Raw genomic sequence first — 25,732 nt, 5'->3', positions numbered from 1 at the left:
TTGCAATGATCCTCTTGCCTCAGCTTCCCAAGTATTGGGCCACCACGCCCAGCTGAAAAACAATTCTTTAGAATAGGAAGTACATGGCAAAACACCAGATTTGAAGATCTGTAGAACAGACTAGAAGATGCAGAAACAACTCCAGACATACTTAGCCACCTAATCTTTGACAAGGTGCCAAACACATTCACTAAAAAAAGACAGCCTCTTTAATAAATGGTGCTGGAAAAATTGGCCCTGCACATGCTGAAGATTAAAATTGGACCAATATCTTTCACCATGCACTAAACTCAATTTGAAATGGATCAAAGATCTAAATATTAAAACAAAAACAGTAAATCTGCTGGAAGATAGAATATGTACAACTCTGAAGACATTGGTGTAGGCAAAGACTTTAAGAACAAAACGCTCATCACACAGGAACTATCACAAAGAATCAACAACTGGGATCTCATCTTATTAAAAAGCTTTTTAGCACAGCAAAACACCAATTGAGTGAAGAGACAATGCACGATGTGGGAAAAAATGTTTGCCAGCTGTTCCTCAGACAAAGGATTACTATTGAGAACACATAAAGAACTAAAAAAAAAAAAAAAAAAAAAAAATCAGACCTCCCAAATTTAAAGACCCAGATGAAAAACTACAAATAGCAAATAAATATATGAAAACGTGTTCAACATCACTGGTCATTCAAGAGATGCAAATTAAAGCAACACCAAGGTGCCATCTCAGCCCAGAAAGAATGGTTATTATCAAGAAATCAATCAATAACAAATGCTGGAGGGGCTGTGAGGAAAAAGGAAGCCTTTTCCACTGTTGGTGGGAGTGTAGACTGGTGCAACCACTGTGGAAATCAGTGTGAAGATTCCTCAAAAAGCTAGGATTGGAGGTACCATCTGACCCATCCCAGAAGAATTAAAAACATCATACCACCGCTACATATGTGCACCCATGTGCACCTAAAAAAAAAAAGGTATGTGAAGGCAGCTTCCAGAGCTGAGAAACTGGTATTTTTATCTTCACCTTCTCTCACCTGAGTTGGGCATGTTCTTGTGGCTAAGATACTATAGATATATATGAAAAGAGTAAATGCAGACAGTATCTACCATGTATACCTTTTTTTTTTTTAAGATTGTGTCTCACTATGTAGTACAGGCCTCAAACATATAGACCTCCTGCCTCAGGTTCTTGAGTGCTGGAATTATATGCATGGGTATACCATGCATATAATGGGTACACCATGTATACCCAGCTCCATGTACACTTTTTATTAAATTATTCCACTAAAAAAGAAAATTTTTGCTAATTATTATTAAAGCAAGACAACACAATAGAATATAGGTACAGTTAGATACTAATCTTTCCCCTTTTCAGTGTAACTATTTAATCTGAATTTAGTCTTAAAATTAAATCATCTTAAATTTACAAAAAGTCAATCCTCCTCTAGGGTATTAGATTTCAACTCAGGCAACAAATGACTTAATAGCTAACTTAATTCAGCTGCCCATTTGTCTATCCTGACACCAGTACTAGAAATACATTTTGCTGAGCTGTTAACATGAGAAATCTGGCCATTCTCTCCAGTTTCTCTGTTTTAGTTTAACCTAATTTAGTTTTATTTGTTCTAAAATGTTCTGTCAACCCCCCCAAAACACAAAAAACCCAACAACAAAAAAGCCACTCGCACAGTTTCATTAGAACTAAGAGTTAAGGTGGAGAGATTAGAAAGAAGGGGAAGTAAAAAGAATTAAGAAGTATACCTCACACTTAGCTGTATCCCCAGCCCTTTTAAAATTTTTAAATTTTGAGACAAGGTCTTGCTAAGTTGCTAATTTGCCTTGGGTGGGATAGAACTTGTGATCTTCCTACTCCAGGTTCCCAGAGTACAGGAGTGTGCCACCTTGCCCAGTAACAGTTAACTTTTTTTGTCTTTTTGAGACAGGGTCTCGCTGTGCAGTTCAGGCTAGTCTTGAGCTTACTTTGTAGCCCAGGCTGGTCTTGAACTTGCAACAATCCTCCCGCCTCAGCCTCCCGAGTGCTGGGATTATATGCGTGCACCACCACAGCCGGGAACAGTTAACTTTTTTTTTTTAACAGTTAACTTCTTCATACTTAACTTATTTTATTCTTTCCTATAACTGCTGTTTGGTAATTCCTGAAAAAATACTACCTTTGAAACAAAAAAATAACAAGCAGTATACTCTATATGATTATCCTTTAACAACCCAGAATAGCTATTTAACTACTGCTCCCTTGGAAGGAGAATTTGATTTGATTCTATTCTCTGCTTCCTTTTTCATTGAAGTCCCTTTTCATCTACATATAGTTTAGTCCCTATTTATAATACGAGAACACAGAGTAACTTGCATCTTTATTTTAAAACGTGGAGTTTTAACCAGGATCCATAAATGTGCTGGAATCTCACCTGAATCTTGAGCACTCCAACTACCTGGGCTGTAGGCGGTGTGATGGTGAACTTCCACTCGGACCTCCAACGACCATTCCTATTAAAACATACATAATGCTTCAGAATTAGCAATAGCACAAAAATGAGACGACCTGCCACTGAGGCAGAGAAACTGGAAAAGGGTAAGTGTGGGGGATACACTGTCATTTACAAGCTGACAAAGCCAAGCCTCTGTCTACTCAAATGTAAGTTTGGGTCCAAGTGACCTCACACCAGAAGCCTTTCTAAGTTACTTGGACTTCTTCCATTTAGCTTTTGCTTCCCATGGAGCAGAAACATGCCTACTGTGTTCAACTGTCTAAAAATACAGTAGATGGTTAGGCTGTTGAATTATATAATGAACTCAAGTATTACCAACCCAAGTAAAACTCAAAATTTGAACAGGGCACTTCATAAATCAATTGTTTTCACTCAATATACAAGTATATTTTTAAAGATACAATTATAAAATCTTATAATTGGAGAGTCTAAACAATGTCTAAATTTCTCACTTGATAGATGGAAAACAGGTCTGTAAGTCAAATAATTTACCCTAACATAGATTAAAACTCAACCTTCAACTGCTGGTTTCTTTCTAATATAAATTAGATACAAATAGAAGAGAATATTTATTTCTTACCAGAAATTTTTAGGCTGGAACTGGTGGCTTTCAATACATGCAATAATAGTCTGTTGCCCATCTATAGTTTTAGCATATACCTATTATTGGGAAAAAAATAATTAGACTTGAAAAACATTTAATCTAAATGACACACTGTACAAAAGCAGTGTGCTAAATCTGAGGGAAAGAAAAAAACTTGACAAAGTAAGTATATGACAAAATTGTTTTCCTCAGATGTGAACACAAAGGAGAATGTGTTAGGTCCTGACAGAGACACTTGTACAATGAACACAGAAGGAAATACTGCTCCTGGGTTATTAGAGTACCAGCGAGGTGCCACATAGGTTGGGTCTTAGAAAACAGATGAGATTCTAGTAAGCGGAGAATGAAAAAGATGAGGAAATAGCTCGGCAGGAAACCAAGAACTTGTCGGGCGAATGGCAATTAGTTCCTTTAGGTTAGAGGGTGTGTACAGGTCATGGATAGTGGGAGATGAAAAACAGGGCAGTCGACTCAGGTCATGAGGTAATAGATGTAAGGTAATGGACAAATAGCAAAATAACATGACCAAAACTATTATTTTGGAAGAATAATCAGTACCGATGTACAGGATAATGCAAGTAAAGCTGAAGGTTGGTTAGGAGTCACAGAATTATCTTCTAGGCAATGATCTAGGGTAGTATTAGTGGGAATAGAAAGGAAGGACCATGGACAAAATACAGAAGCACAATCAACTTCTACCAATATACTGCAAGTGAAAGGAAAAAGAAAGGAGCCAAAGTATTAGCACAGTTGGATGACTGGAAAGATGGTGGCGTCATTAACAAACTGGGAAATCTGGATGTCTAGCTAATAGAAACAGCAACTTTTCTTTAGAACAGGAAAAGTGAATAAAAATGCAACTGCCAAGGAAAAACAAACAAATAGTAGTTTATAGTCTACAGAGGAAGTTTTTTTTTATACATATATTTACCCTAGACAATGTTTTTTATGTATTTTCCTTTTGTTTCAATCGATCTGGTGAAAAAATTGTTATCATCTACAAACAATAAAGTTGAAGTTCACAGAGTTCTTTCCCAAGGTCACTCATAAAATACATGGTGAAGGTAAAACCCCTAACAATTGTTTCTGACACTAAAGTCTGTGTTACTCTATGTTGAACGGCCCATATGCTTTCAAGAAAGAGAAAGACAACTTTGGGAACGTCTACATTTACAAAGGTAGCAGAGAAAAAAAGCGATGACTAGAGACAGAGTAGGAAGACTTGGAAGGTGTTGATATGTAGCCAAAGTAAGGATCATTTCTACAAGTGTCGGTTTGCCTCAGTGTGAAATAGCATACAAAGTCAGGGACCAAGAAAAGGCCAATGGATCACGCAGTTCAGAAGCTATTAGTACTCTTCTTACAGGCCAGTCTGTCTAGCAGTGCTGGTGAAGCTATAGCAGGCGTTCTGCAGTGGGCTGTCTGCATCACTGAAAACTCTCAAAGGTTTGCCATCACTGCTCTATAGAATGAGGACTAAAGTAAACAGCCAAAGGTTTAGAAGTAGATGGCTAATGTGGCCAATAACAGCAGTATAGAAAGAATACTGATTAGTTGGTTTGGTGGTGAAGGAGGGGAACGGGGAAGGGGGAAGAGAGAGTGTAGAGAAGGGAGAAAGCAGGACAGAGAGGAGAAGACAGTGAGGTAGAGAGAAGGGATAAAAAACAAAATACGTAACTTACAGGAGTGCTTACTATTGACAGAGTTATCTCCACTTAGGAAAGGAAAAATAAGACCATTTCTACCTAATGAGAAATACATCAGCAGAGAAAATGAAGCTATATGAAGAGATCTGAAGTACACAGGGCAGTATGACATCAAGAATAAGGACCATTCTTCCTCAGACTCAAGTACAATGAAAAGGAAGATTTCTGAGTGTGGAGAGAAAAGAAATAAAACCATCCCATATTAGCCTCAATCTTAATAAAACTTGGGGGGTTAGACGTCCACCTGAGGACAAGAGAAAATGTCTGGAGGATACTCCATGAAAAATGTGACAGGGAACAATAAGATGATGGTACAGACTACTAGGCAGGACAACTGCGGATATACGATCTAGTGCACATAGACACTGTCAGAGCAATTCCATGACTTTCTTTCTTCGTTTTTGTTTTTTGAGACAAGGTAACAATTCAAGGCCAGGCTGGACTACATAGCAAGACCCTGTCTCAAAAACCAAAACAAAACGAAGAAAACTAAACTTCTAATTACTATTCTTCTTAGTAATATGTCATAATTTTATTAAAGAGAAACCATGATACAGCCAAATTAATCATTTTTAGAGCCCAAGGGAGGTAGTATACAAAAGTTACTCTTGAATTGATAAAAATGTTCAATTCAAATACTTGGGAGTATCCCACGAGAAAACATCTAAACTATATAAAAGTACTTTTGTGTAAAAATACCTGTAATACCAAAAAGTCAAAATTATGGGCTATAGCTTTCTGAGTATCATTTTTTTTTTTTATTCTAAATTAAGATCCCTTTTTTTTCCCTTTTACTTGGGACCCAGGGACTTCAAACAGGGCTATATTCCCAGCATTGTTTTTTTTTTTTTTTTGCGTGTGTACGGGGAATTGAATTCAGGACCTCACCCTTGCCAGGCAGGTGCTGTGCCACTGAGCTAAATCCCCTGCCCTCTAGCCTTTTTAAAAAACTTATTTTGAGACAGACTCTTAATAAATCAGTAAGTTGCCCAGACTGCTTTGAACTTTCTATCCTCCTGCCTCAGCCTCCAAGAAACCTGCAATCATAAGTGTGTGCCACCATACTTAGCTTAACCTAAAGACCTTTAAAAACTTTTTGGACAGATGTAAGGCAATTTTTCATGAATAAACAAGAGAAATGTGAAACAAAATAACCTAAGATTTAAAATTATCATACACTGGGATTTTTTTTGTTGTTGTTTTTTGTTTTTTTGGTTTTTCTCCGGTACCGGCAACCGAACTCACGACCTTGCGCTTGCCAGGCAGGCGCTTTTGCCGCTGAGCTAAATCCCCAGCCCCGCACTGGGATTTTTTAAAAAGGAATTTTCCATATATTTATACTCCAAAAATGATTTTGGAAATAAAATGCAAGGAAGATCATCACCAAGAAGTGAAGTTTGGTGGACCACAGGATAAGGTAAATGTAAAATATAAAACTATTCTCTGATAATGAAGGAGACAGATACTTAACAGTACTGAAGCCGTTGGAATAATGATCTTTCACATAGGCTCTTAAAGCACTGTCACAGGATTCTCTCCAAGACTTCAAACTTCCATCTATTTCCTCTGGATGGGGGTCACTTGCTTCTTTCCGTAAGTGATCGAACTTAAAGGAAATTTTGTTTCTTGGATCTAAAAATCTGCTATTACCCAGATCACCATGCTCTGTAATTAAAACCTTTCAGAGAAAAATTACAAATATGAGTAACTATAAAAAGACAGTTCTTATCACATTTTACAAAACAAGTAACAAAGAGAAATTCTATAGACAATTTTTCACTTAGTCAAATTTCTCTTTCTTACTGATTTTTCAATCAAGTCTGCTTTTTATTTTTATAAAAAAATACTGTCAGATGTAATGCATGCCTGTAGTCCTAGCTACTTCAGAGGGTGAGGCAGAAGGGTACTTTTTTTTGCTGGGGGGGGGGGCGGTGGTACTGAGGATTGAACCCAGGACCTTTGCACTGAACCATCCATAGTCTTTTAAGAAAATTTTTATAATTTTTAAGTTTTTTCATTTTGGGTCTAAGTTGCCCAGGCTGGGCTTGACTTGTTTGTGAGCCTCTTGCCTCACCTTCCCAATAAGCTGGGGTTATAGACATATGGCACCACACCTGGCTCATAAGGGGTCTCCTGAGCCCATGCATTTGAGACCAACCTAGGCAACATAGCAAGACTCTTTCTCAAAAAGTAAAAAAGCATTATGATGTGCTAGGTACATGTACAAACTCGCCATGATGATGTACTGTAAACACATACTAATAACTAATAAAAAAATTAAAAAACACTGAATATTAGTAAGTTAACTAGGCATGGTGATACATGTTTGTAATTCCAGCACTTTGGGGAAGATAATTTGAGCCCAGCCTGAGCAAGTTAGGGAGATCTTGTCTCCAAATCAAGAAGGCTGGGGTGATAGCTTAGTGCAAAGGCACTGAATTTGATACCAACACCAAAATGAATAAATATATAAAAAAAGAACCAATACAATATTTTTTAAAAGTCAACTTTATGCTGCAAATCTCTCCTCCCTCTAACCATACCCTTCATTTTTTTGATGTCTAGTATGTATGTATATATACGTTATGTATAGCTCTAGTAACTTGTATGCATACTTTTGTATTCTTTTTTCACATTATTTCATGAAACTTTTCCAGTGTCATTATCTTGAGCATTTAAAATAGCTAATACAGCCATAGGGTTCAAAAATAAAAAAACAGGGCTGTGGATATAGCTCATCAGTAGAGTGCTTGCCTAGCAGGAGCGAGGCCCTGTATTTGATCCCTAGCACAACAACAACAAATAAATAAAGTGAAATCGCTTTGTTATCCGTACTTCCTAGCAGCAAATTCTTCTTGGTTTTGTTTAACTGAGTCAGGGTCTCATTACGCAGCCCAGGCTGGCCTCAAACTTTTGATCCTCCTGTCTCCGTTTCCGTGAGCTGGAATTACAGGTACGCACCACCTGCCTGACCCAATGAACCAACTCTTAAAATAACTTAAAGTAGCCTAAATTTCAGTAAGAATGCTTTTGTTTTCTCATTAACTACGTCTCCTGTTATTCTTAGCAAGCAGAATTAGAGGTAGCTGGAAAACTTCTAAGACTTTTTCTTTTTAACTTTTCTTGTGGAAGGCAGCCCTCCTTTTTGTCAAAGAAAATTACTAGTATTATCAGAATGAGGAAGAATTTCCTAGTATGTAGAATATTCACAAAAGTACGAAAACTAAGACATGAATTTATTCAACATCTGATTCACAAATCTGCTTTGGTTTCTAGATCTCTACTATCTGCCAAACATAGGTTATCTAATAGGCAATTATTACCTGATCTTCATATCCTTCTATCTTCACAGGTGTGAACTGATCCATGTTATACTGGGCAAATGCACTGTTTAAAAAAATAATAAAAGTAAATAGTTTCTCTATTTTACCAGCTGCTTAAGCCAAAAACTTGAGTCATCCTTGGCCTCTCCAAGTCCTGCCATGATCCTGCCAAATGTCTTCAATGCTCCTTGCCACTTGCTCCCCTAAGGGCTGGCTATGTTTCTGGTGAGGACCATTACCAGCACCTCAAGCTTCCTGGGGCTGAGCACAGGAATGGACACTGTCATTGCTTGATGTCAGGTGCCTCCAGCATCAGGTGGCCCCAAGGTGCAGTGACCACAGGCAGCCAACCCAGGCCACCTGCCCCAGATTGGTACTCCGCAGTCTCTGGGACAGGGAAGCTGGAAACAGGTCTGAGCACTGCAGTGACACCTGAGGCCCAAGGGTCCACCACATTTCCTGTGAGCTACATATGTGGCCGTGTCCTTTTGAGGGCCAGGGCTGTCTCCTTGCTCTCCTTTTCTCTTCCAGAATTCTCACTTTCTGCACATGTACATCCTTTCTGCATCTCAGAGATGGAGAAGGCAGCCAAGCATGGAGCAGCACCCTGGTGTATGGGATAAAGACCGGGAGCACCAAGCTCAAGACTCACATCCAGGAGGCTATTTACAAGGTCACTGCCTTCTCAGAGGGGAACCAGCCCAACACTGCTTCCTTGAGGTGAAGCCTACTCAGGTGGAGTCCAACTGTGCCTGAACAGCCGGGCTCACACTTACTCGCATCTGTACCAGCTCCCAATGGACCTGTCCTGAGTGTTAGTGCAGGAAAACAAGCAGGTGACAGTCTTAGGAAAGGCCTCTGGAAGCCAGAAAGAAAAGCCCTCATCAGAACCCAGCTCTTGCTACCTACGTGACTGGAATTCTGGCTTCCAGAACTATGAGGAATAAATGTAATTGTTTATACTGCCCAGTATCTTCCTAGTTTTTACAGTAACCTGAGCAGACCAAGCTGTAAACTGGTCAGTCTTAGAGAAAACCACCTGGGAAAGTCCAACAACAACAGAGTTCAGTATGTGTGTGTGGGTCATCCTTGACTTCTCTCACATTTCACATGTAATCTATCAGTAAGCGTATCCTACCCTTCACTAGGGAGTGAACGTCACACTAAGCTACATTCTAGCCGCCTTTTTTTTTCCCCTCTCATATTTTGAGGCAGGTTTCTCTATGTTGGCCAACTGGGCTCAAACTTGTGATCCTCCTGCTTCAGCCACCTAAAGTGCTATGATTACAGGCTGGGCCCACTATATCTGGCTATTAGAATTTTTTTTTTTTTTGTTTTGAAACATGGTCTCTTTATGTAGTTTAGGCTGATCTTGAACTTACTAAGTAGCCCAGGCTGGCCTTGAATGTGCAGTGAAATCTTCTGCCTCAGCTTCCTAAGCACTGGGATTATAGGCATGCGCTACCACATCTGACTCCCATCAATGAACCTTCTTTTAAAAGTAGATTTAACTGGTACATTTTAGATATTATCAGTGACTCTTGTAGGTTCTATTATGTGTATATTCAGAATGTGACTTTCCTTCCTCCCCTCATTTCCACTCTAGTCCAAACCAATACCAACTACCCTTGACCAATACTAATCTCCAAGTATTCAATCTCTGCCCCCCACCAGTGATTAGAATAATCATAACAAGTGGTTATTCTAAAATCTAAGTCTCATAATTATTTTATTTGTACTGTCCTATCTCACTCAGCATAAAATTCACTCTTCAATATGCCCAACAACATCCTACTTATACAAGAAGTGTTGAGAATTGCCACAGATGGTTCTGGTAGTCAGAAATACAAAAGTGGAAATTCAGGATGGTCCCAGGTATATTAGGCTTCCTTTATTTCATATAGAAGGCCATATTGATGATTATTAAAAGCACTATGAAGGACTGTGGCCAAGATGCTGAAGCATTTCACTACAGAATTTAAAATGGAACCCTTCATTCTTATAGAAAAATCAAATATTTGGGTTCAGGAAAATTTGTCTTTAGTAAGATTTTCCAAAAATGTAAGAGTTTACAGAACAGCATATTTATACATATAAAGCTTTAGTGTCAGTGCAATTGAAGCATCTGAATTATTTTATTTTATTTTTTTTTGGTTAGTATGTTTGTTTTTATTTTATTTTATGTTTTTTGGTGCAGCTGAATTATAACCCAACTTCTACTCAGACTTAATTAGAAATAGGACAACAGGCTTAAGCTGTAAATACCTGAGTAGCATTCCACTCCCAGTGTACTTTAGCTATACTGTGTCAAGAGAAATAATACAGTAAGTTTATTTTGGATAGCTCTCAAGGAAAAAACTAGAACCAATACAGCAGGGAAAGTGAAGAACTTGCTTTGTAAGATGGGGAATTCCTCATTACCAGATTGGATAACCATCTGTTGACAGATATAGATGAGGTTCAGTGAACGAGCAGAGGGCTGAATTAGCAAATCATGAATGTTCTTTTCTTTTTGTTTTTGAGACTATGTTGGTCAGGCTGGCCTGGAACTTTCAACTGTTCTGCCTCAGTTTCCCAAGTAGCTGGGATCACAGGGCATACACTGCTGCAACCTGCCTCATGAATATCCTTTTCCATGGAAAATTTTATGCATCTAAGAGAAAAATCAGTGTTAGAATTTTATCTTTAATGTGTGCCTTACTATCCCACAAATGTAAAACTAGGGTTTTCATTCATGATGACAATTACAGTGGTGGTGTCTAAAACCTAGGTTTGCAGATTCTAGCCCCAAAACAAATTCTATGGATAGGACAGGGCATAATCATCTACTGGGCAACAGCGTTTGATACCATTTTCCACAGCCAAAATCTGAACAAGTTACCTATCATACCAAAATGGACTTTATGGTAATTGTTACTTTGTATCAAAATGTCCTTGTCCTCCCCTACTTCCTACCTTTGCCTAGCCACTACCCAGTTCTTGTTTCCTCTTTACAAAGGAACCTTGGCTCACTTGGATAGACAGTAACTCACATGAAGCTCTGTGTTGAACAGTAGAGTAGCGATAAGGCCAGATAACAGATCTTTGAAAGCTAGACAGCATTTAGATTTGGTTTCAGATTAAAGAACTCACTCTGTAGCCCTGGCTGGCCTAGAACTTGCAGCAACCCTCCTGCCTCAACTTCCTGAGTGCTGGGATTATAGGCGTGTACCACCACACCCCGCCAGCATTAAGTACTTTAAACTTAAGTTTTCAGGGTGCTAGTTTACCCAATGTTAGAAAAATGCTGTAAGTGAATTTAGAAAAGATACTTACTGAGCTGCCCCTTCCCTGAGGAGATTGTCATTATTAAGTAGTAGCCGGACATCTGAGGAAGAAAACATGTTGAAACGTTGGGTATTGGGTAAGTCTGAGACATTTTAGCACATTTCTAGAAAAGATTTTCTTTGGGGGAGGGCTTTTAAGACAGGGTCTGGCTATGTTGCCCAGGATGGCCTTGCAGTCACTACAAAGCCCAGACTGGTCCAGAATTCACAATCCTCCCGCCTCATCCTCTTAAGTGCTGGGATAATAGGCATATGCCTGTTCAACTAGAACATGTTTTTTTTAAAATCCAGACTTTTGGGAGGTTAGTCTTCAAATATGCTATATGTGCAGAAATTCTATAAACGTCAATGAATAGATGTTAATGTTCATAGCTTTGTAAACAATTATTAGTGCTATAGTAAATCAACAACAAATTCTCAAGGAATTTCATAACAAAAGAAAAATACCGTCTGCAGGTTTCAGTTAGGCTACTAATCAAATTATTTTTATGTTGCCTGAGATGGAACTCATGGTCTCACACATGCTAGGCAAGCATTTTTACGACTGAGCTACAGTCCTTAGCAGGAGTGTTACTTACTGAATCGTTTAAAATAAGCCTACATAGGCTGAGGTAGCTCAGTGGTAGAGTGCTTGTCTAGCATGCACAAGGCCCTAGATTCAATCCCCAGCCGCCCTCTCCTCAAGCCTAGATTAAGAATTGCAGGCCCTTCTACAACACTAGCTCAAGAAAGCTGGGCAAAATTCTGTCACTGATGTAGAATCCTGACATATTTTCCTCTGAAGAATCTAATACTGTACAGGGGTTTACAGCTTTTTAAAAAGCTGTGTGCCAAACAGTCATTTTTTTCTGTTACTAAGAAAACACCAAGCATGTATTCCAAGAGGAAAGGCTAACTCCAAAGCCAAAGGCTACTGATTTTGAGAGCTTCTGAAAGAAGGGTCTGGTGGTGGCCAGTATGTGCCAATAAAAACCCAGGCCTCATGACAAAAGTAGCTTGCCAATTCCTAATCTAATGATTTGATTCCAGTAATTCTCATGATATTCCTGTAAAGTACATTCAGTTGTCCAAAGTAAAACAAAGGATTTTTAACTACAGGACATTAATGTTGTTAAGTCCTGAATGACCTGAGCTAAAAGTCAAATGTAAAGAGAACTTTATAAAAGCTCAGTTTTTGAAGTTTTACATTTGAGGGAGGAAGACTAGGGAGAAAAAGGCTACCCTTGCCTCCATTGTTGTCAGTACTCAAAATCTAGAAATGATCTTTACAAAGATTTACTTCTACTATATTCTGTATTTCTTACGGTAAATGTTTGTTTTTCCCCTAGCTTTTCTCTGTACCATTAATTTTACCAGGAAATTCTTGACTATTGTACCATGTCTGGGGTTTTGTGTCAGTTATATCACATAGTTCCTCTCAAGGAGCTTACCTCCCAATATAAAACAAGAATTTCAGAGTAAATGTTTGCTAAAATGAACCAAGATGTGTAAAGATGACTTACAGAGAACTTTTTTTTTTATCGTGTAAGTTGTGTTAAAACAGTGAACAATAGTATTCTGTTTGTTCGTTTTGCTTTTTTGGTTTTGTTTTGTTTTCTGCAGTACTAGGGATTGAACCCAGGGGCACTCCACCACCGAGCTACATCTCCAGCCCTTCTTGAGACAAGGTCTTGTTAAGTTGCTCAGGCTGCCCTCAGACTTTTGATCCTCTTGCTTTAGCCTCCCGAGTAGCCGTAATTAAGGGTGCATGCCACTACGGCCAGCTATGTACAGTATGAAAGATTGTAAATACACTAGACAGTGGTTTGAAAATTGGCTGATTCAGAACTACCTCATAAAGAATTTCATAAAATAAAGATTATTTAATTCTGCTCCACATCAAGCTGGATGTTTTGTTACATGCCAGTAATCCTAGCACTCTAAGTGGCTCATGCAGGAATACTGCAAGTTCAAGCCTAGCCTGGGCAACTTAGCAAGACCCTGAAGACTCTGTCCAAAAAAAGTGCTCAGGATATAGGTTAGTTTGAAAGCCTAATGCCTAATAGCTAACTGGGGATTAAACTCAGGGCCTTCACAGTATGTCCTCAGACTTAAAATTTTTTATTTTGAGACAGGCTCTTGTGAAGTCACTAAGTTGTCCAGGCTGGGATGGAACTCGGGATCCTCCTGCCTCAGCCTCCTGAGTGCTGGGATTGCACGCATGGGCCACCATGCCCGGTTTAAACTCTTACAATGATAAAAATAAAACTGTAAGTCAGGTGCAGTGGTACCTGTAATCATAGCTACTTGGGAGGCTGATGTCAGAGGATCACTTGAGCCCAGGAATTAAGAGACCACATTGGGCAATATAATGAGACCCAATCTCAAAAAAAGTCTCCCAACGTAAAACTATAAATCCAACTTAGTACTATTTCTACATTTTTAATATTAAGCTATCAGAAATCTTTTCTTACCTAACATCCTTTTTTTTTTGGCACCAGGAATTAAACTCAGGACCTTGCACTTGCTAGGCAGATGAGTGTGCCACTGAGCTATATCCCCAGTCTAACATAGGTACCCTAATTTATGGGGAAGGAGCTTGCTTTTGACTCAAACCTGGACCTGAATCCTAACTTTGATGCTTACCAGCTGGGTAACCCTGGACAAATCTTTTTCAAACTCTTTGAATGTTGATTTCCTTAGCTATTGCTGCAACACATAATAGGGATTAAGAAATAATAAGCTCTCAATGATGACAATAATTAAGAAGGATTTAAAATACTGAATATTAATCTTTATTTACCATTGAATACTTCATTAAACTCCCCTGGGGGTGCATGAGTGATGAATTTAGCAGCTATGCGTACCTAAAGAGAAATAAAACATCAGTAAGTGTACTGTGAAAAGTTAACATATAAAAAAAGGAATTAACAGATTATAAATTTTATGTCTTGCAAATACTTCAAAGCTCTCCAATCAATAAAGTGTATTCTGATTTTCGAATGTACTGTATGTGCCCGGGCATGGTGGTACACGCCTATAATCCCAGCACTCAGGAGGCTGAGGCAGGAGGACTGCTGGAATTTGAGGCCAGTCTGGGCTACATAGTGAGTTCAAGGCCAGTCTGAACTACATATTGAGGCCTTATCACAAATAAACACCAAAATTAAAATATTAGCAAATAAAGTAAATAAAAATACTAAATAGTGTTTATCCCAATGCAAGGATGGCTTAATACTAACAAAGTAATGTTATTTACAAATTAAAGGAGCAAAGCCATATGATTACTTCAACTCATGCTGGAAGAAAATGATAAAATTCAACACTCATCCCAATATCACAAAGCAACAAAACTCTAGTTTTTAGTAGGAGCAGGATCAATTTTGACTTGATAAGTGGTCAAAATTTGATGGCCACTTTCTTTCTTTTTTTTTTCCGGTACCAAGAACCGAACTCATGACCTTGCACTTGCCAGGCAAGTGCTGTGCAGCTGAGTTAAATCCCCACTCCCTATGGCCACTTTCATGATGAGAAAACATAAGTACTGTCAGTAATTTTAAAGGCAGGATAAAGATGAGTCCTATCATCTTTATTATTCAATACTACACTAAATGTCCTAAAAATGCTATGGAGAAATATTTTTTTGTGTTATTTATCCCAACCTTCCTCTTCTGTTTCCTCATAATCATTCTTCTCTGGATCACCTATTATAAATGGATGCTAAAGTTAGGATCTAATCTGCATATCTCATTTTTTCTCCTACAACTTTTGTTACATTATGTTTTTTGGGGAAGAACTCCTCAGTTCCATTTTTTAGTTCACTAATATGCTCTTCAAAAGCTGTGTCCATTTTATTGTTCAGTTAATTATCCTGACTGTTCTAATGTTAATTTTCAAAATTTTTTGTAATTTCTTTCTTGTGTGCCCACTAATCTTAATGAGGACATTAACCAGTTGGAGCTCCTCTTGGCTTGAGCACTCAGTTTACTTATGGCTTGTCTCTAGTCACTAGAGGAGAGGGAAGGAGTAGACTTGCTGTTGATCAAGGTGTGTGAGCCTAAGCACACACCGTGGGCTATTTGGGGCACTCCCTCTCTGGTCCCAGGGGCCAACCTGAGTGCTAGATTTTGAGAACAAATACTGTTTTTGTATCCAAGATGGCCCAAATCAGAAAAGGGATGTAGTCAAGTGTTCCTCCTACGAAGACAGCAATTCCCCAATTAATCTACTCCAGAATTATTCTTTTCCCTCAGATCCTTTCCTTCCTATTATTTAAGCTGATGTGAGTTCCTCCAAAAGAGTTATTTATTTGGCAGTATCTACATATATTTAAAAATATTTATATAGAAGTATCATGTCAATAACAATAGTAGGTGGCTGGGTGTGCTCTCCGCACTTAAGAGACCAAGGCAGGAGGATCACTGAGTTTGAGGCCAGCTTGCACTACACAGTGAGTTCAACCACACCTGAACTACATAGCGAGATCCTGTCTCAAAAACAAAACAAAAACTGTTTTGCACAATAAAATTTGTATTTCAGGTAATTTTCACATCATGAAAGGCTATTCTTTGACTTTCTTTTCTTTTATGGTGGAGGGGAGGTGCAGTACTGGGGAATGAATACAGTGCCTCTGCACTGAGCTCTATATTCCCTGCTGTTTTTTAAACTTTGAGACAGGGTCTCACTAAATAGAAAAGGTGCCCAGGCTGGGCTTTAATCTGTGATGCTTCTGCCTCAGTCTTCTAAAGTGCTGGGGCTACAGGTGTGTGCTATTGTTTTCAACCATTCAAAAACATTGGCTCACAGCTCAAAAAAGCAGGTGAACTGAATTTGGCCCATGCGTCATAGTTTGCCAACCCTCTGCACAGAACAGAACTTGTTATGCTTGTTCACTGCCACATATATCCAAAGCAAAGACTTGACATATATATGTCCTATGTTGGGAGTGGCTGAAAATGGAAAGTAATTACGCACGCAGGATGAAGCCAGCCCGAGAACGGGGGTGGGGGTGGGGGGCTGTGGGAGGGTGGTGGTGTCCCCAAAGCATGTAAACAAGCCACTGTGGCTTGTGAACTGATTGTTGGGCTGAGGCTGAAATTAATCAACCTCTCATGGGTTTAAAATAAACACTTTACTGTTCTTGGGCAGTTCCCCTTCTCTGCTCTGGAGAGGACCTTCACCTGATGCCTGCTTTTTATTTCTTGTCTATTTTTTCTGCATTCTCATTGCTGTTCCTCCCTGGGGTACAGCAAGAACCCAATGGATCTGTACAATTGGTGAAGGGACACCAGGTAGGAATAAGGGGGTGGTGAGAACACTTCCCCAAAAGCGCACAACGGGAGAAGTGAATTGGTGAGCTAGTATTCAGCACTGGAGTGTAAGGTACTGGCACATCAGGTGTAAAGTGTGGAGATACGGGTTCTCTAAGGCCAGAAAATATATAGCCTTCAAAGAAGCCAAAAAGAAAAAGGTCTGAGTTACTAGCAGTTAAAAATGGGGCAGGTACAGTCTCAAGAATCACAGGAGTATATGTGTACATAAGTGTTTTTTGCATGCCTGACTGATGTATCTTTCTTTTTTGGATTCTCATTAGAAGGGGTTTTAGAACCATAAAGGATTTGACTCGGAACATTATGTTAACATCAAGTCCCAAGCTTGAGCAGGTCAAGGAAGGCAAAGTAACGCTGCTGGTAGAGCATGAGCTCTTTAGCCTTGCTCAATTTAATAGGAAAGAAGCGGTGGGGGACAAAAGAGACCATTCCCCACCAGAGAGATGTTTCCTTGCAAATTACATCTTTCGACATATCTACCTTGTCATTAGAATTCAAACTCCCAATGATCCAAGACAAATAATATGTCTTTGGATTTGTGTAGATATTAGCTCCTCATATGTGCAAGGGATTGCCTTCGCAGCAGCTATCACCTGGGCTATTCATCCACAGTCTGGAGGGAAGGGGAAAAACTGGGCTGTTTGTTTTTGTTGTGGGGACAAGGGATATTTTGCCCGAGGCTGCTCTGTTGCACCTGTAAGGGGCAGCATAGCTATCATCTGTCTCTCAAAGCTTTCCAGTCCTTGTGCAGTGTCAGTGAGGGTATCGTTGAGAAAATGAGTGTAGATCTAAAATTGATGTGAAACACTAGCCCTTCCTGGGAAACTCCCAGTGGGGCCTGCCTCAGCCCCATCAAACAATAGGGGCACAGGCTGGGTGCCAGGAAGGCCCTGCACTTGGGTCCTAAGTGGACTCAGCTAGGATTGCCCAGCTGCCCATGTGTCTATAGGCCCTGACTGGCTGCAGCTGTCTGCACGTTCCACCAACTACAGTCCTGTGTGCCTGGGGCTAAAAAGGACAGTCCTGACTACAGCACACCCTGACTTATGTCATGTGTGCTTCTGGCTCCAGAAATTCATTTGGCACAAATATTGTTTGTGCTCAAAATCCGGACAAAAATGAAAACAAAACACTTCACCATATGGAGATGACATAAAAGTGGATTATAGAAGCTATGAGGTGACTGTGAAAAACTTTTATGGGTATTAACTGGGAGAATCCCACTTAGTACAATAGATCAAAACATCTTTCTGATGATAGAAGCAATATTCTTATTTATGTAACAGGATATGGTAGAAATGGTTTCTTTTCTTTTTTCTTTTTTTTTGTCTTTTTGAGACAAGGTCTTGCTATGCAGTTCAGGCTGGCCTTGAGCTCACTTTGTAGCCCAGGCTGGTCTCAAACTCACAACAATCCTCCTGCCTCAGCCTCCCGAGTGCTGGGGTTACAGGTGTGCATCACCATGCTCAGAAATGATCTCTTGAGGTTTCAAGATTATGAAAAAATTACCAACATACTTGCAGATGCTTTTGGATAGAGGTGGCAATTCCCTAAATTGTTCTCAGTGACCTGTTTGGGTACCAGAACATGCCGTCAGGCTGTATCATGAACTCAGATCTGGAGAAGAAGCTCCCACCTTTCAAGGAGCTGGTGTGCAGTCCTGTGACAGTGACGCCTCAGAGACTGCTCTACAGCCAACAGACAAGGGTAAGGATAACCCTAACCTGGGGCCAACCAAAGAAATTGGTCCAGAAGGCCCAGGAGATAATAATCAAAATGGGAATTAAATATTTGAATAAATGATAGAGTATACAGATATAACTGAGCTGAAAATTATCAGTATTCTTAAGACAGAATAAAATATAAAGTATATTCATTATAGATGGATTATATTCCTTAGAAAATTTTCTGGTAAGAGATCTCTGCCAATTAATGAACAAAATCTGACTAGTCTATTTACAACTATAAATTTCTAAAAATTGTAAGAGTTACTATAATTCAACTTGATCTAGAATATATGAGTGCACTGTGATTCTATGTTTGTGTGTTGTGCACTTGTTACATGTTTGTCATTCTGTGAACAGCTGTTCCCCTTTACTTGGAGCTCAATCATTTTCTTTTTTTTAACCACTTTTTATCATCTGTCTATAGTACAATTTGGATTATAGACTTAAAAGCATGCTTTCTCCTGAATTGCCAGCTAGTTTAAATAATATCAAAATTGGCTTTCTCACAGCTCATCAAAAATTAAGCTTATTTAACCACAATTCCTTAGCGTGAGGAGAAATTATTGGGCAGGACTCCAACTGCTGAACAGAATGATCTCCAGATGCTCTTGGGGGACACCCCCAATAATTTGGTCATAGTTAAAAGTGTTCCAGAAAAATAAAAAATAAGGTGTTCCCATGAAAGATGCTCTTAGTGTGAAACTAAATTAATAAACAAAGCTTTTCACATGTGTATGGTAATTCATTATTGTTAATCTCATGGTATATTAAAAGGTATTCATGATTCTGGATGTACAGGTCTTCAAAATATAAAGCAAGGACTGCTTATAAGACTTTTTGTTCAGATTCAGACCTTTGCCTTTAAAACTTATGTATATCTTGTTAAAGGATAACAAATTAGAGAAAAGCATCTTATGTATTAGAGATAATTGGTTAAAAGGGTTGTTATGTCAAAATGAAAACTTATGTTATAAAATGTCATAACTGTCATGCAGCAGTGTTATGTGTGGTTTATTTTCTAATTTTAATGTAAAAATATGTAACTTATCTGTTAACATTCTATAGGGATTTAAATATTAGAATATACAGGGTTGTTAGTAAAATAACAGTTCCATTTTATGTTCTAAGGTGTTTCACATTCAGATAGATAGTAATGTTAAACTTACTACCTCTAATATTTCATATCAGTAGTAAAGTTAAGCCTACTGCCTCTATTACAGTGTAATGTCATTAATTAAGCTTTTCTTCTGGATGTTTAACAACTGAGATTTGGAGACCAAAAAATTAGAAAGATAAATAGGCTAAGAGGATAGTCAATATTTTGGCCCTAGCCCTCCAAGGTCAATGTGAACCCAGGGCAGAAGAGAACCTCTGCTATGGTATCCTATAACTCAAGTCCCTGATTTTCTGATCAAGGAGATTATGGGACCACAGAGGAAAGTGATTTGCGATGTATAGTGTGCCCAAGGAGAGTCACCTGGAGAGAAAAAGCTTCTCAAGCTTTCACAGAAAGCAGCTTGGTGAAGCAATGGCTGTGACTCATCCAGATGGCTGACACTGACAGTGGATCTAAGAGGTGCTGTGTGTGGTTCCAAAGTAACCCTAAGGAGACTTAACTAACTTTGACAGATAGGAAAAAGTGATTAATATGGGTCTTGCCTTAACTTGGTCTTAAATATCTAGCAGAAAATTGTAATCACAAGATGTATAAATAAGCACTGCCACAGTAAGATGTTCGCTGTAAAGGGTTCAAATCACCAACAACTTTGACAATTGCCAGCTAGACTGGTAACTGACTACTGTTATGGATATTTGGACTCTATTGTCCAAGGACAGCTTTTCCAGCTTCAGCTAAACACTCATTTGTAAAACAGAAGTGAGAGATATGTTGACAGCAGCTGAAGCTGGAAAGTAATTACGTGTGCAGGACAAAGCCAGCTCAAGAACATGGGAGGTCCTTGAAGGATATAAACAAGCCAGTGTAGCTTGCTGACTGCTGGGCAGAGAGGCTAAAATTAATCAACCTCTTGAGGGTATTATAAAATACCCTCTTGAGGGTATAATAAAATAAACACTCTACTGTTCTTGGGCAGTTCCCCTTCTCCCCTCAGGAAAGAAGACCTCAACTTGATCCCAGCTTTTTATCTCTTGTCTGTTTTTTCCGCATTCTCGCTGCCATTCCTTCCCAGGGTATAGCAAGAAGTCAACAGATCAGTATAGTCCTATAGGAATGTAAATGAATGAGTGTATTTGATTATTTGCCAAACTTTTTCATAACTTGTTTCTCTTTCGATTCTTAAATAGCTTATTAAGGTAAGCAGGGAAGAGATCATTATCCCTATTTATAATTGCAGGAATAGGTTCAAAGAGTTTGCCTTGCCTAAAGTAACATCCTTAAAAAACAGAGCTGGAATTAAAATTTATACATTCAACTATATGTGTTAATAGAAAGTAAAATTCCAGAGGATTATTTGTATTGTATCACATAGATTGGCCCTGTCAGTTTAGATTTTTGTTTTGTTTTGTTTTCTGGTACCAGGAATTGAACTCAGGACCTTGCACTTGCCAGGCAGGTGCTGTGCCACTGAGCTATATCCCTGGCCCTAGATTTTGTTTGTAATTTTACTTTTTTTTTTTTTTTTCCAGACAAGGTCTTGCTATATAGCCCAGGCTGGTTTCAAACTCGAACTGATACTCCTGCCTTAGCCTCTCGAAAGTTGGGATTACAGGCATGCAGCACCATGCCTGGCTAATTTTTTTTTTAAGATAGGTTCTCACTATGTAGTTCAGCTGGCCTTTAACTCCCTATGTAGCAAACTCCCTGAGATCCTCCTGAGTGCTTGGATTATAGGCCTGTGCCAGGATGCCATCCCCACCCGACCCCAACCTTTTTAAACCAGTATTTTAGTGAAAGCTATGCTTGGGAAAGCTACAGTTATCAAAGTTGGGAAGGCTAGCAAAAATGAGAAATAAGCTTAAAAGTCAAAACTGTACCATTCGGTTTCAAAAATGGGTCAAAACTAAGACGAAATCGAAAAAAAATTTTTTTGAGATGGTCTTGCTATGTAGTTCAGACTGGCACTGAAAAGAAAGGAAGGAAGAAAGGCTGGCCAGCTTTTCTTTCTGGTATATCTTAAACATTAAAGGTTTGTTAAATTACATAATACACAAATAGAGTGACAAAGACTGTCTCTTCACCAAACTTTAGTTTGGTTTCTCTGAGCCATTTTCTCGACTAAGCCTTGGCTTTCCTCCCTAATGCACATCTTTGACCTGCCTAGCCCAGCTTTAGTAAGAATTTGCTTACCTTTGTTATCTGATCAAATTCATCATAAATCTTTGGCCTGCTTTCAGCAAAAATTCCCCTATACTTGATGTTTCTTCTTAATTATTTTTTATCCATTTATACCCACCCTTTACTTATTGGCTATAAATTCTTGGCTATCATTACTGTATCAGTATGTGAGCCTAATCTCTCCTCTGTGGCAACAGACTTGAATAGTCTTCATTACCATTTTAACATGTGTCATAATACATTGCTTAATAGGCACCATCATTCTATTTTAACCATTTATTATAATATTGTATAATAATGACAAATTGAAGTATTAAAGTTATTACCATATTAGAAATCAAATAATTGTATTTTTTTCAAAATAATTGAGAGTCAGACCTGGTTTCACATGCCAGCTTTGCCATTTAATTGCTTGGGTTTTGATTTCCTTACTTGTGAATATAATACCTGCTCATATCTACAGCTGTTTTAAGAACCAAATGAAGTAACATAACATGGACATATACATAGCAAATAATTAATTTTTCCTCCTAAGCAAAGCCTTAGATGTTATTGAATTTTATATAATGTATCTTATTTTAGAAGTTCAGATCTTTGTGTTTAGCAATTTGTTCAGCTACTTAAAAAACAACTCATTTGATCCCAGGCACTTGAGGTGAGTACTAAAGAACAATAAGGAATGATCATGCTAACAAGATAGACTTGGAGTAAGTTTTATGTGCTTTTTCTCATATGTGAAATCTGGGAGGGGAAAGGAGGAAGTTAACATGCAAACAAAAGGAACAACATTAAAGAGGAAAGGGATGGGGAAGAGGAAGGAATAGTAATGGGGAGGATATAATCAAAGTATAGTACTTATATGAGAATGTCACAATGAAACCCAATACTGAGTAATTAATGTGTCAATAAAAAAGGTACTTGAAAAAACACCAACCAGTAACAGCTATGGGCCCCAGTAAAATCCTGTTCTTAAAAACAAAAAGAAAATACAATTATTTTTCATAAAAAAGTGTTATTTAAATTAACACAATATAGGTTTATTATTATTATTTTTGTTTGTTTTTGAGACAAGGTCTTACTATGTAGTTCAGACTGGTCTTGAACTTACAATGAATGTATCCCAGGCTGGCCTCAAACTCATGGCAATCCTCTTGCCTCAGCCTTCCAAGTGCTGGGATTATAGGCACGCACTACCACACTTGGCTATTACTGGTCTTTTAAAATCAATAAAGAAGTGTTTTTAAATTTTAAAAAATAATGCAAAAAAACCCCAATAGATTTCCTTTTGCTTTAAAACCAATTTAAATGCCTTGGTTACACACCTGCGGGTATTTTGATGCACTAGATGTCTTAACAGGCAGGGAACTAAGAGTTAGCAGGGTTTGGTCATCAAGACTTTTAAAGCCTTCCTCAGGTGATTCTGACTTGTTGCCACAGGTGAGAGCTACCAACTTAGGCTAATACAAAGTGCAAACTATCATAGCGTATACAAATAACAACATACACACAGTAAGGATTGGCTCTCCAATCTTTGTATACTTATCTTGGCTACTTTACACAAACAGATCAATAAGGATTTTCAACTGTTCAAAAATAACTAATTCAGCCAAGTGTGATGCAAGCCTATAATCCCACTATGCTGGGAGATTTAGGCAAGAATTTGATCCCAAATTTGAGCCCACCTAGGCAACTTAGTGAGACCCTGCCTCAAAATGAAAAATAAAAAAAAGGGCTGAGGCTATAGCTCAGGCCCTGGATTCAATGTCCAATACCAGGAAAAGACAACAAAAACAAAAAACCCTACAATTCAGAGACACTAATCTGCCAAATCAGTAGTATGGACAGTGTATGTACAAAACTTAGGACATGGGCTAAGCTGGTGAAAGAAAACTCTAAGAGAAAGGTAGGATCTAAGCCAGGCTCTATGAAGAAGTTTTAGACACTTCTTGGGGGCATTAAAAGTGAAGGAATGGTAAAAACAAAAAAGATAGGAAAAAAAGCCTTTTGGTAGGAAGATGATTTATTAGGAGAAAATAAAAGAGTAGAGTAAATGAGTCACATGGCAGTAATTAGGCTAATATCAAATCTGGTTTTATTCTGCAGGATTGCCTGGAGTTTGAGGCTAGTCTGAGCTGCATAGTGCTCCATAATGAGCTGCATAGTGAAACCCTGTCTCAAAAAGCAAAAACAAAAAGGCAAAGAAAGAGAGTATGAAATATAATGATTTGGAATTGGCCAGGATAACAAATCTTAGCTGAGAGTGACTTTTAGTTAAATATCCAAATGAAGTGAGTAGAGAAGGAGGAACTTCAGAGATAGAGTGAATGCAAAGACCCTTACATGTGAATGAGGTATGGCTAAAAAATAAAGGACCAGGGAAAAAACAAGAGACAAAGTCAGTCCTAAGTAGGAAAGAAAACAGAACTTGTAGGGATTTATCAAGAGTTAAGAATTTTTATTCTGAAGAAGACAGTCACTGCATGGTTTTGAGCACAGGAATAAAATGTTCTGACCTACATTTTAACCAGATCACTCGGGTGCTTTCTTCAGGATAGCTTGCTAACAGGATAGTCTGGGTGCAGGAGTGAGGAACAGCAAAAACAAGAGATTGTAATAATCTCAGTGAGACATCATAGTGTTTTCTTCTAGAGTGGTTGGAATAAAGATGTGTTAAGAAATAGTCACATAAGTCAAAGGCACGCACAGGATTTACTAATAGACCATAATATGGATTGTGAAACAGTATTCAAACACTACTAAAGGTGTCAATCCTTGTATAGTGGTGCACACTGGTAATCCCAGAATTATGTGAGGCTGAGGCAAGAGGACTACAAGTTCAGGTACAGCTGGGGCCTCTTGATGAGACTATTTGAATAAATTGATAAAAAGGGTAGAAGAGGCCCTGGGTTCAATCCCTAGGACTTCAAAAGAAAACAAACAGGAATGGAGTATGATTAAATAAGAATGAAAGACTAAAGGAAAATTTATAATATGAAAATTTTGATACACAAAGGCTTCTTCCTTCAAGCCCTGCAACCCCATCTCCCTATTAGTTATGTGACAACACAACTTATCTAGAGAAAATAATGTCCGTTCATTGCTATTATTTAAAGACCTGACTTGGTGTTGGCCTTGGGCACATATACCTGTTATGGAAGAAACTGCCATTAAAAGTTTTAGACCATACAGCTAACTTCCCTGATTTTAATTCCATGCTCAAAAAATGTAAACTTCACAGTTTAAAAATCACAATTTGGTTTCTGATGTGCCTTACCTGTCCGGAAAAAAAAAAAGAATCTAGTCCCTTCTATACTTATTAAATTAGTTGTCATTCCACTTTTATACATGAGTTTCACTAGTTTAGCTAAATGAGTCTGCCTGAAAGAGATTTGGGTCTAGTATTCTAGTGAATCAAGCTATTTAGTTCCCAAATTCACTAATAATAGTTCTCAAACTGCACAAAAATTATTGGGAGCATTTCATCTCAAGACATGGCCCTAAAATATACTGCATTCAAGAAGCTATTTCACTAAGATACTAGTTTATTTTTCTTTCTGTTCTTTTTCAGCCCTGGGGATTGAACCGTGGGCCTTACACATGCTATGCAAGTGTTCTGCCGCTATATTATATTTCCAGCTGGGAAGCTTATTAAAAAGACTCCTAACCACTGATCCTCCCTAAAATTTTGAGTAAGAAAGCCTAGTAAAAAACTCAGAAATCTGCTTTTAAAAAACAAAGATTTTACTGTAAACAATAATGTTCTACAGTATTGTCATACCATAAAGGTGGCGGGGGGAGCCCGGGGGGCTGAACCCAAGGCCTCTGTGCTTGTCTACACCCCAAACCTTTTTTATTTTGAGACAGTCTCACTAAATTGCCTACGCTAGGCTCAAAATTGTGATCCTTATGCTTCAGCCTCCCAGTCCTGGGATTACA

General features: G+C 38.5%; 1 protein-coding gene across 2 annotated transcripts in view; it reads right to left on the bottom strand.

The window, feature by feature from the left end:
* The window catches only part of Capza1 (capping protein (actin filament) muscle Z-line, alpha 1), a 39,602-nt gene that overhangs the window by 6,317 nt on the left and 7,553 nt on the right, over positions 1-25,732 (bottom strand). For both annotated transcript variants that reach the window (XM_005388962.2, XM_013516421.1), the window contains exons 2-7: positions 14,248-14,311; positions 11,455-11,506; positions 8,140-8,203; positions 6,288-6,494; positions 3,087-3,166; positions 2,426-2,504 (exon numbers count right to left, since the gene is read on the bottom strand). In XM_005388962.2, the coding sequence (XP_005389019.1) occupies positions 2,426-2,504; positions 3,087-3,166; positions 6,288-6,494; positions 8,140-8,203; positions 11,455-11,506; positions 14,248-14,311 (546 nt within the window). The remainder of the gene's footprint in view (positions 1-2,425; positions 2,505-3,086; positions 3,167-6,287; positions 6,495-8,139; positions 8,204-11,454; positions 11,507-14,247; positions 14,312-25,732) is intronic.

Source organism: Chinchilla lanigera, unplaced genomic scaffold, assembly GCF_000276665.1.
Source record: "Chinchilla lanigera isolate Chin_1 unplaced genomic scaffold, ChiLan1.0 scaffold00034, whole genome shotgun sequence".
In the NCBI taxonomy this organism is placed as follows: Eukaryota; Metazoa; Chordata; class Mammalia; order Rodentia; family Chinchillidae; genus Chinchilla; species Chinchilla lanigera.
Note: the sequence above shows the minus strand (reverse complement) of the source record. Positions and strands in the feature narration are given on the sequence as shown.